The sequence below is a fragment of the Nycticebus coucang genome, chromosome 3 (genome assembly GCF_027406575.1).
Source record: "Nycticebus coucang isolate mNycCou1 chromosome 3, mNycCou1.pri, whole genome shotgun sequence".
NCBI classification, from domain to species: domain Eukaryota; kingdom Metazoa; phylum Chordata; class Mammalia; order Primates; family Lorisidae; genus Nycticebus; species Nycticebus coucang.
In genome coordinates, this window is record NC_069782.1 from 61823288 (window position 1) to 61835746 (window position 12459).

The 12459-nt window shown below is 46.2% G+C and overlaps 2 protein-coding genes across 2 annotated transcripts in view; both read right to left on the bottom strand.

Annotated features, from left to right (window-relative positions):
- LOC128582277 (long-chain-fatty-acid--CoA ligase ACSBG2-like) overlaps positions 1–12459 on the bottom strand; it is an 85514-nt gene that overhangs the window by 14350 nt on the left and 58705 nt on the right.
- On the bottom strand, positions 7761–9025 carry LOC128582278 (long-chain-fatty-acid--CoA ligase ACSBG2-like). The gene is made up of 2 exons (XM_053586025.1): positions 8531–9025; positions 7761–8092 (listed from the first exon to the last, which is right to left on the bottom strand). Exons 1-2 carry the CDS (start codon positions 8592–8594, stop codon positions 7761–7763), a joined length of 396 nt encoding a protein of 131 aa, XP_053442000.1. The 5' UTR covers positions 8595–9025.

Sequence of the window (12459 nt, forward strand, 5' to 3'; positions counted from 1 at the left end):
GATAAACAATCTAGTGCATATGTTCTTATGAGAAAATGATTTTTTTTTTCTTCTAGGTAGATGCCTAGTAATGGGATTGTAGGATCAAATGGAAGGTTTACTTTTAGCTCTTCGAGGATTCTCCATACTTCTTTCCAAAGAGGCTGCATTAGTTTGCATTCCACCAACAGTGTAAAAGTGTTCCCTTTTCTCCACATCTGTGCCAGCATCTCCAGCTTTGGGACTTTGTGATGTGGGCTATTCTCACTGGGGTTAGGTGATATCTCGTGGGGGGGGGGGTTGATTTGCATTTCTCCGATGATTAGGGCCAATGAGCATTTTTTCATATGTTAGTCATTCATCTGTCTTCTTCAGAGAAGATTCTGTCCATGTCTCTTACCCAGACCAATTGCTTTTCAATTTAGTTGTCCACATGTAAAAATTAGGGAGATTTCACATTACTGTCCAGAGTTTTCTTGGGGAAACAGTGATCAAAAAATGTTTGAAAAATATGATTCTTGGCTTGGCACCTGTAGCACAGTAGTATACGGTGCCAGCCACATACACCGAGGGTGGCCAGTTCGAACCTGGCCTGGGCCAGCTAAACAACAATGATAACTGCAACAAAAAATAGCCAGGCATTGTGGCAGGCACCTGTAGTCCCAGCTACTTGGGAGACTGAGGCAAGAGAATCGCTTAAGCCTGGGAGTTTGAGGTTGCTGTGAGCAACTCTACCAAGGGTGACATAAATGAGTCTCATATATATATATATGAGTCTAGCCAGGTGAGGTGGCTCACACCTGTAATCCTAGCACTGGGAGGTAGAGGCAGGTGGACTGCCTGAGCTTAGGAGTTTGAGACCAGCCTGAGCAAGAGTGAGACCCTTCTCTACTAAAAAAATAGAAAAATTAGACAGGCATAGTGGCAAGTGCCTACACTCCCATCTACACAGGAGGCTAAGGCAGAAGAATTACTCCAGCCCAGGAGTTTGAGGCTGCAATGAGCTATGATGATGCCACCACACTCTAGCCTGGGGGACAGAGTGAGACCCTGTCTCAAAAAACAAAAAGAAAAAAAATTAAAATGATTCTATGACACCCTATGGCCTTGCTGGCTGGCTCTGACAGTGGCACATGGCACTTATTCGTGCACTCACCAACTGTATGCCAGGCTCCGTTCTAGGTGCTGGGAACCCAGCAGTGAGAGCTGAGATAATACTGGCTGCCTTCATGGTATTTATGTCCTTGGGAGAAGGGGGAGCTCAACAGACAATAATTAAAAATAAATAAGGCAATGTTAGAATCCACTAGCATATAGTTCAGCGTGACAGAAAGGAATGGGGATTGCGTGGGGAGGAAGTTTGAAGGCAGTATTTTTATAAAGGGTGATCTAGAAAATTCCTACTGGCAAGATGACATTTAAGCTGGCCAGGAATGGTGGCTCATGCCTGTGATTCTAGTGCTCTGGGAGGCCAAGGCAGGAGGATCCCTTGAGCTCAGGAGTTTTGAGACCAGCTTGAACAAGAGTCTTTAGTAGAGACCCTATCTCTACTAAAAAAAGAAAAACTAGCTGCGCATTGTGGTGGGTGCCTGCAGTCTCAGCTACTTGGGAGACTGAGGCAGGAAGATCACTTGAGCCTAGGAGTTTGAGGTTGCTGTGAACTAGGCTGACACCATAGTACTCTAGCCTGGGCAACAGAGTGAAACTCTATTTGAAAAAAAAAAAAAAAAGATGACATTTTAAGCAAAGACCTGAGGGAGGTGAGGGTGTGAGCTATGGAGGTATCTGGAGGAAAAGAATTCCAGGCAGTGGTCACAGTCCATGCCAAGGCCTTGGGGTAGGACCATGCCTGGCATCTTGGAGGCACAGTGAGGAGGCTAGAACAGAGTAAGGAGGGGGAGAACTGGAGGAGGGGAGGAAAGAGAGGGGACAGGGTAGGTTGTGCAGGGCCTGGTGAGGTGAGAGGTGGGAGCCCTGGGAAGTTTTTGAACAAAGGAAGGATACTCATTTATTATCTCAAAGTCACCATAATTCAGAAACCCAGAGTGCACCAATGGGTCTCTGCTTAAGAGTCTCACAAGCCCAAAATCAAGGCATCAGCTGCCCTGTGCTCCTTCTGGGGGATTCAGGGGAGGATCTGTTTTCTTGCTTGCTAAGGGTGTTGGCAGAATTCAGTTCCTTGTGGTCCAAGGAGGAGGTCCCCCTCCCTGTCTCCTCACTCACTGTCAGCTGTGGGTCAATCTCAGTTTCTGCAGGAGAGCTGCCTTCCTTGTTTGTAGCCTCTTAATCCATTTTCAAAGCCAGCAACAGCATGTTGAATTCCTCCCATGCTTTGAAAATCTCTAATCTCCCTTCCCCCTCACCTCTCCTACACCCAGCAGGAGGAAATTCTCTGTGCTTTTAAGTCTTCATTTGCCTAGGTAATCCAGATAAATTCCCTGTCTTGAAGTCCTTAAACTTAATCCCATCTGCAAAAGTTTCCCTTGATACACAGGGTACCATAGTCACAGGTTCCAGGGATCAGGCATGAATGTCCTTTGGCCATTATTCTGCCTGTGACACAGAGCCAGTGGGATTTCCTGGTGCAGGTGGAGGAAGAGACAGGAGCCACCAGGATGATGCCCGAGCTGGGATCTTAGCAGCAGGAATGGTGAAGCTGCCACAGCCTGAGTCAGGGCAGAGGGAGGAGCAGTTTCGGGGGAGAAGAGCAGGAGCTCTGTTTTGCACAGGCTGAGCTTGGGATGCCTGTTACACATCCAAGTGGAATTACCAGGAAGACTGAATACAGGAATGTAGAAGGCTGCAGCGATAGATGCCACTGGGATAAACACTGGGCAAGAAAGAGAAAATCACAGTAGAACACATAAGGGAAGGAGCAGCCTGTGAAAATGGCTGACTGGGGACATGTCTGGCCCCTTAGGCATCCAAGCTTTTGAGACAAAGTCTTGCTGTGTCACCCAGGCTAGAGTGCCATGGCCTCACCCTAGCTCACAGCAACCTTAAAACTCCGGGGTTCAAGCCATGGGATTCCATTCGGTCAAATGTCTATAACAGACAAATCTATGTGGACAAAAGTGGGCAGGTGGTTGCTGAAGGTTGGGGGTGGGGAGGGCTGGGGCAGCAGGGAGTGACTGCTAATGGATGGGGTTTCCTTTGGGGTGATGAAAATGTTCTGCAATCAGGGAGAGGACATCATTGCACAATATGGTGAATGTACTTGAATGCCCCTGAATTGCCCACTTAAGAACAGTCAAGATGGGTAGATGGTACATAATGTGAAATTTTTGTAAAAAGCAGGCTGGGAGCTGGGGATGGATTCTGCTGAAGCTGGCAGATGGAAGTCACAGCTCAGCTTCTGATTGGCTGTTATCTCAAACAGAACTGCACCAGGATGTACAGTTTCATTTTGTCCCTTCTGTAAAATGGGCTTAAAAGTAGTTTCTGCCTCATAAAAGTTGTTTACAAGAGACAAGGTCTTGGCTTGGACCTTGGTAAAGTGGGTGCTCCATGCATGTGGATTCTTATCACAATCATCATCCCAATATTATTATGAGGTCACCCAAAATCCAACAATCTCTCTCACCTAGAGGAGTAAGTTGACCTTAAGCTTGGATTTGCTACATCGTGGGGTCCCACCTCCCACCTTGGGGTGGCTTGTAGCATGAGCCCCGGAGACAATCTTGGACTGGCCCTGACTCCCTCAGGACACATCAGAGGCAGCAGCATGCAGAGATGCCCCAGGAAACATAACACTCCAGCACGTTTTAGGGGGCCCCTCTGGACCGGCCCACCCACGCCGATAGGGACCTACCATTCCCAACTGTGCACAACAATGGGATGGTCTGTGACCCTCTAGTTGAACTTCATTTCTTTATTAGGCAAGGTCCATGCCTGTAACCTAAGCCATGAACCCCCCCCCCACACACACACACAGCAAGCTCCCCTGGCTCCCAAGCCGGCGTGTCACTGACCTGTAGGATTTTCTGCAGCTGCCTGTCATTATCCACCACAAAGATGTCCATCTCTGCGTTTTCGGCGATGATCTGGCAGGACTTTGGAGTGCTGTTAGTCAAGATGCCAACAGAAAAGCCTCTAAAAGAAGCCAAAAGGTGAGGGCTTGCTGGGTGAGTGCTTCAGGGAAACCCAACATTCTTGGGAGTCCCAGACACCCCGATGCGCACCGTTATTTGAAGGTGGGACTCAGGGACAGCCCTGCCCTGGCCCTCCCTCAAGGGATTCTCAATGTTCAGGATGGGTGGAGAGAGGGCTCAGCAAGAGAGAGCCCAGATAAACCGAGAAGGTTTTCTGGAGGAGGGGTGATGGGTCTGGAGGGAGGAGGGGCTCTGGGAGATGGAAGAGGGGTTACAGGAGCAGGGCTCCGCAGGATCTATGTGAGTTTAAACGTTGGGAAGGGTAAGCTAGGCTATGTTCAAGACTGGGTCATTGACAAATATCACTGAGCACAGACTGAAGTGGAGCTATGGTCAGAGCTCCCTGTCCTAAGGACTTTTCCCTGAAACCCGTCTCAAGAGAAGGTGCGCTGGTGGCCTCCATGCATTCCCAGGAAAGACAAGGAACCCTTACCCTGCCAGGATGGCACCGATGCTGGCAATGACCCACTCCTCTGAATTCAGCCCCATGATCCCCACACCGTGGAAGCGCTGGAGGCCCAGCTGGGGAAGGAGGTCCTCATCAGGCTCTGACAGGCTGGCGGCTAACACCCCCAGCCTGCCCAGGAGCCTCTGGCTTACTAGTTCAGACTCCCTTTTGTCTGTTGACCATTGTCCTTTACCCCCTCTGATAAAGTAACCCATCCTTCCATTGCAAGCTCCACATGTTTATCCAGAGCAAGGCTTCTCAGCCAGGGGCTGATTCTGTTCCACTTAAAACCTTGTGACACCTGGAGGCATTAGGGGTTGTCACAAATTGGAGGAGGGAATGACAATGGCACTGAGTAGATGAACAGCAGTGAAGGTCGCCATAGTCCCCACCCCAAATCCAGCCCCAATGACCTAATAACAGGATTGAGAAATCCCAAAATACAAAATGCCTACCTGACATTTGTACACATAAATTATTTTGCAAAGTCAGGACAATAGTATCTACCCATGTTATCACAACATGATTTCTTTCTTTCTTTTTTATTTTTTTGAGACAGGGTCTTATGCTGTCATCCTAAGTACATGCTGTGGCATCATCACAGCTCACAACAACCTCAATCTCTTGTGCTCAAGAGATCCTCTTGTCTCAGCCTCCCAAATAGCTGAGACTACACATGCCTGCCACCATGCCTGGCTAGTTTTTCTCACTCTTGCTCAAGCTGATCTCTAAAGTCCTAAGCTCAAGGGATCTGCCACTTTCAGTCTCCCAGAGTGCTAGGATTACAGGTGTGAGCTACGGCAACCAGCCCCTGATTTTGTTCACAAAACCATGTATCTCATTTATTTTCCCCAGTCTTTAAATATTCTCTACAACATCAGGCTGTGTGTGGCAGCCCATACCTATAATTCTAGCACTCTGGGAGGCCAAGGTTGGTGGATTGCTTGAGCTTAGGAGTTCAAGACCAACCTGAACACGAGAGGCTCCTTCTCTACTAAAATATAGGAAAACTAGCTGGGGGTTGTGGCAGACACCTGTAGTCCTAGTTATTCAGGAGGCTAAGGCAAGAGAATCCCTTAAGCCCAGGAGTTTGAGGTTGCTGTGAGCTATGATGCCACGACACTCTACCCAGGAGAACAGAGTAAGACTCTGCCTCAAAAAATAAATAAGTAAAATAAAAATAAATATTCTCTGTGATGTCAAATATAACACCTCTATAACACGTAATATCAGACGTCATGATTTAATAATCCCCCTTATTGGTTGATACATAGGTGGGTTCTGGTTGGTGCATTTTTCTTGTTTGCTTGTTTCATTTTTCTTGTTTGCTTGTATCAGATAAAATGCTGCAGTAGCTCAGACTTTGCTTATGCACATGACTTTTGTGCCAGTATTTGGATCAACTGAGCCATCAAAGGTGGTGCACATCTCAGTTCCACTCGATCATTGTGGCATAAAAGGTGAGTCCATCAGATCCAGGTGGGGCCTTTCCAAGCTATGCCAGACTCTTAGATACAGCAGTCCCCCCCTTTCCTCTTCTAACAGGCATCTCAACCCAACACAGCCCCCATGGAATTGAGGAGTTTATCCCCCCATCCCAAACCTGCTCCCTCCCTCCACTCTGGCCTGTCATGATCTTAGTCAATAGTAGCTCCATCCTTCAAGTTACATGGGGGTAGAAACTTCATTCTGAGACACCCAAGAAATCCTGTGAACTTTATCTTCAGAATTTGGTCACCTATCACCCCCTCTCCTGCGATTATCACCTTGGTCCAAACTGTTTCCATCCAGTCTGTCCTCCCCCAAACGGCCACAGAGGGTGCTTGTGAATGCCTGAGTCAGAGCTTGTCCCTTTGCCCACAATCCTGCACGGCTCCCACCTACATTGGGAGAAAAGCCTAAGTCCTCCCTGAAGCCACAAGGGCCTGCAAGACCTACCCCATCCCTTCCCTGCCCTCCCCTCCTCCTTCTTTCCCGCTCCTCACTGTGCTCCAGTCACACAGGCCTCCTTGCTGTACCTCCAACAAGCCAGATGCAGTCTTCACTCAGGGCCTTCACACAGGCTGTTCCCTTGACCTGAACACTCTTCCCCCAGATCTCCTATGACTCCCTCCCTCACCTTGTTTAAATCTTTGTTGAAATGTCACCCTCTCTCAGCAAGGCTCCCCTTGGCCACCATATGTTAAAATTTTAACCCTGGCTTAGGCTCTGTTGACTTCATTGTCTAACTAGAACCTGAGTTACTTACAATGCTGACTTGGGCTAGTCTCTTGAGGTCTCTTATCCCCTTTTCTAATCAGAAACAAATAGGCATTCATTCATTCAACAAACACCAGAGGGCCAGAAGAAGGCAATCTGGCTTCCTGCCCTCCTGGAATTGGCCAATTAAACAAATAAATGACATGGTACCAGATGGCAGTGAAGGCTGGGCACAAAACGTTTGAAAGAGGCTGTAATGGAAAGGGTAAGGAGGAAGGTCTGGGGAACCAGGGCAGTAAGGAGAGGCCTCTCTAAGAAATGCCACTGTGGAAGAGACACAGTAAGGACAACAACCATAAAAATAATAGCTAATGCTGACATGGTGCTTCATGTGGGCCAGAGCTATTTGATGTGTGTCTCAACTCACTGAATCCAGCAGCAATCCTGTGTTAGGAGCTATTTTTTATATATTTATATATGAACGTTAATGTAAAATATTTTACATTAAAATTTTATATATTCACATATTTTACTAGAAAACATATATTAAACTCAATATAGAAGTATAAAATTCATATATATTAGATGTATTTTACATATTATAAAAATATAAGATATATACTTTAATATATTCAATATGTTTAATAAGTATACATGTTGTATATATCAAAATGTCCATTTTACATATGAGGAAACTTGAGGCACAAAGAAGCAAAGTAAACACGCAGCTAATGCTGGGCTGGGATTCAAACTGACGTCATAAACAGCCTGATTTTCTAGATTTTCTTTTCTTTTTTTTTTGAACTGGGATACAGAATGAATACTGCAGTATGTAATTTTAATCACTGGCTGCGAAACACGAGAGAACACGAGATGAAAGTGAGAAGAACGGGGATGGGGTGAGGGTGGGGCTGGTTCACAGCAGCGCGCAGGCGCAGGATGGGGCCGGAGAAGCGCGCGGCAGGAGGGGCGTGAGAAGGCGGTTACAGTCGCGCGCAGGCGCAGGATGGGGAAGGAGAGGCACGGGTAGGAGGGGCGTGGGAGGACGTGGGAGGGCGGTTAGAGTAGCGCGCAGGCGCACGCTGTACCTTAAGGAAGGCTTTGGCCGCTCTCCGGCATTCTTCATAGTACTCGATGTAGGTGAGCAGGTGCCAGTTGTCCTTGTACTTGGAGCCGAGCGCGATGTAGTTGGCGTACTTGATGGCTGTGCCCATGATCATGTCGTGTATGGTGAGCGGCGCCTTCTCAGTGAACGAGTTCTCGTCCTGCCGCAACCGCACCTCGCCATGGCTCTGTGTGGTCCAGTAACTGGAACCTGTGAGCAGACGGGATCCGCGGCGGCCGAGACCGCCAGACAGGCAGAGGAGGAGCGGGATGGAGGGGCAGGGGAGGAGGACAGAGAAAGGATTCAGGGCCAGGGGACAGTAAGATTCATTGACCCAGAGAGAGTTCAGGAGGAAACCTCCCAGCAAGCAAGCCCAAGGTCGCTCCGGGACTCCCTCCCTCCCCAGAAACCAGGCCCCTCTGACATGTGCTGACCACCTTCCACCCCTGGACACCCAGGCCAGCATTGTGGCAGAAGGATAGTGCCCCTAGCTCTAGCCTTCTCTAAAGGGACAAACAGAAACAAAAGGACCTCAAGGATCCCAACCCTGGCTGAGCCACCCATAGCCAGCCCTGAAAGCCAGACCCTCACCCTCAAACTGGCCTCTGCAGGAACACTAACCTCATCCAGGGCCCGAGGAGCCTCTACCTGTATTTTTTCCTGAGTGCCGAGCACCTTCCTGCCATGGCCTCCTAGTCTTTTTTGAGGTCATTGTGTCCAGAATATCTTTGTTTCCCTTCTCACTGTCTGGTGGGCATCCAGTTTGCTAGAGCTGGGCAGACATATTCAAACAAAATTACAGGGGGTAGAGGGTTGGCAGCGTCCAACAGGGAGGCACAGGGTTCCCACCTAGTCATGGGGATGGATGGCCAGGGAAGGCAGCTCTGAACAAAGGGTAAAAGTTGAGCAGGCAAAGAAGGAAGGGAGAAACAGCTTAGGAGAGGGAGCAACATGATGAAGGCCCTTCCGGCTGGAGTGTAAAGGAGGAGATATGCATAAGAGAAAATGAAACAAGGAGTTAGTAAAGAATTGTTTCCACAGCCTTCTATGTTCATCTCCCATGCAGCGTGCAGCCCGCTTCATCCCTGGAAGGAGCTGAAATATCTACCTCTCCCCCAAACCCTCTCTCCTACCCACAACACATTTTCACCCCTCTCTGTCATTAGGAGGACAAAGCCAGGTCTTGGCTCCACTTTCTTTTTATCAGCTTTGTCACTCCCACTGTAGCCATAGGGGACAGTGGACTCCAGACTGTACATCTAGAATGTTCTTGCCCATTGCCAGTTCTTGTGACATCACTGGATTCCACAGCCCTGAGACATGATAGGGACACATCCCTCTGCCCCTTTGCAGAGGCTTGTTTTCGAAAGCAAGGAGGGGGTCCATCCAAGAAGACTGTTCACTGACCCCACAAGCCAGTGGTCTCCAGAGTGACAGTCCCCAAGCAAGCTGGGGGCAAAGTCTTGGGATTATATCTGGTGGGTGGAGGGACTTCAGCGTCACTGCATTGCTGTGAGAGGAGGCAGATGAAGAAGAAGTGGCCTCTATGAGGCCAAGGAAGCAGAGCCCTGGGCTTGCAAAAGGTCAAGTTAGAGGACTTAAGTCGCTGTGCCTGGGTTTTTATGAACTTTGCCAACGAGCATGATCTCTATTTAGAATAGTTTCCCAAATGTGTGTACAATGACATTTTCTTTTTCTTTTTTTTTGGAGTTTTTGGCTGGGGCTGGGTTTGAACCTGCCACCTCTGACATATAGGGCCGGCGCCCTAGTCCTTTGAGCCATAGGCGCTGCCCGACATTTTCAAATATTGTTGGATGTTGTTGAGATTGACAAACTATGAGCCAAAAAAAATAGGCTGGGTGCAGTGGCTCATGCCTGTAATCTTAGCACTCTGGGAGGCCCAAGTGGGTGGATTGTTAAACCTTAGGAGTTCAAGACCCCATCCTACTAAAAACAGAAAAAAAAATAGCTGGGTGTCATTGAGGGCACCTGTAATTCCCAGTGTTCAGGAGGCTGAGGCAAAAGGATTACTTGAGCCCAAGAGACTGAGGTTGCTATCAACCTTGATGATGCCACAGCACTCTACACAGAGTGAGACTTTGTCTCCAAAAAAAAAAGAAAAAAAATAGAATGACCATGTTATCCTGCAGTTCTACTTCTGTGTATATGCACCAAAGCATTGGAAGCAGGGGATTGAAGAGAGAATTGTACACTTATTTATGTTCATAGCAGCATGATTTGCAATAGCCAATTGGAAGTAACCCAGTGCCCATGCCCATAATGTACAAATAGATAAGTAAAATACAGGAGATAGAAGTATCTGAGGGCTGTTTGGAAAGTCTCAAACCATGCAAAATGGAACATGTTATTAGCAGTGGCTGGATACTTTCTGGACAGCCCTTGTATGCGAGGTAGAATATTCAGCCAAGGAAGGCAATTCTGACACTAGGTACAACATGGATGAACCTCAAAGACATGTTCAGTGAAATAAACTAGTCAAGGAAAGATAAATACTCTTACGATTCCACTCATACAGCATAGAAAGGAGTAAAATTCAAGAGATAGTATAATGGTGGTTGTGAGGGAAGGGAGGAATGGGGAGTTGTTTAATGGGTACAGAGTGGAAAGATGAAGAAAGTTCTGCAGATACATGGTAGTGATGGTTACATGACAATGAGTGCACTTAATGCCACTGAAATGTATACTAAAAATGACAAACTTTGTGTTATATATCTTACCAAAATTTACAAATAAATTTAATATCTTGTTGCTTCTTAAAGAACAACTATTAGAATAGTGAGGACAGAATGAGAATCAGTGTAGAAAATACATAGATTCCTCTACTGAGGTTGAGCTTTTTTTCTTGACAGTCTATGCAAAGATTTTTTTTCTTATCTATGCAAAAAGACTAGACATTTTAAGAAATACTGTATTTTGCTGTGTATAATGTGCACTTTTTGCCTAAATTTTTGAGGGAAAAATAAGGATGCACATTATACTTGGGCACTATTTGTTACTGGTACATAAAATTTCTTGTACATTGTATCTGTCATTTTTTTTTTTTTTTGGAGACAGAGTCTCATTATGTCACCCTCGGTAGAGTGCTGTGGCGTCACAGCTCACAGCAACCTCAAACTCTTGGGCTTAAGCAATTATCTTGCCTCAGCCTCCCAAGCAGCTGGAACTACAGGCGTCCCCACAATGCCCAGCTGTTTTTTTGTTGCAGTTGTCATTGTTGAGCTGGCTCAGGCTGGGTTCAAACCCCCTGACTGAGCTACGGGCACTGCCTTATATCTAGTTTTTATTTTGTAATAATTCGTTACATAAAATTTCTTACACCATAGTATGTTAAGAATGAATGTTAAAATTCCTTTATAATACAAAAACGTACCCAAATATAAACAAATAAAAATTTGAAATAAAAAAAGGCTTTTTGGGCTAAAAACCTGGGTGCACATTATACATGGGAGTGCATTATTCATGGCAAAATACTTGTAGGTTGGCAGTGACATGTTTAGATACAAATCAAGAGTATTCCCATATACCCAGATTAACCACTTAGAATACTTGAAAAGGGAGAAAAATCACACCTACAAATAGAGACGATTCTATAAAATAGAATTGAATTGACCCAAAATTATTCAAGATAGTTATGGGTAAATTATAAAGCTTTGCTTAAAAAATTACAATTATGGAAAACATGGTAATGAATATACCTTGAAAAGGACACGTGTTCAGAGTGTAAGAGCTGAAATAAGCAGAGTGAAAAAAAGCTGAAATAAGCACCTTGCTCAGCTTCAGCTGGGAGAGTATACATTGGCCAATTTTTCACTCCTTTGTGCATGTCTGGGAATGACCTGGAAAGTGCCATGATTACAGATTCAGGGGTTACACATAAATTTTAGCAAACAGGTGAATTTGCAAATACAGTCAGCAAATAATGAAGATTGACTGTACTTAGATATTAAAAAGTAAAAGCCCAGTAGCCCAGCTCTATGGTGGGTGCCTATAGTCCCAGCTACTTGGGAGGCTGAGGCAAGAGAATTGTGTAAGCTCAAGAGTTTGAGGTACTGTGAGCTGTGACTCCACAGCACTCTATCGAGGGCAACATAGTGAGACTCTATCTCAAAAAAAAAAAAAAGTAAAAGCCCATCAAATGATTGAGGAGGGCCATTAAATATGACACTAGCCTTTTAAGTATTGCATTAAATTGTTTTTGTAAAGAGAATGCCTTTATAGATTTCTGGTATATTTGTAATTTTGTATTTTATAAATGAAACAAAAGGGGCTCTGGGAGCTTGTGGGTGTCCAAAATCCCAAGAGATGCTGAGTTTTGTGTCTCCTGTTCTAATGCACTGTCCATCTCAGCCAGTTGTTTATGAATGGGATCTTCAATTACATCTGCCATATCTTTCCTTGGGGGGGGGGTTGATCTATTCTGGTTATTCATGTTACCAGAGTTTTTCTGCTGATTCCATCCCATGGTTGTTTTACTCCCTTTGATTTTTTCCCCTGGGGCTTTGTCGAGGGCCTGTACAGTGTTGTGGCCTGAGAAACTGGGGCCCTGTCTGGTGTGG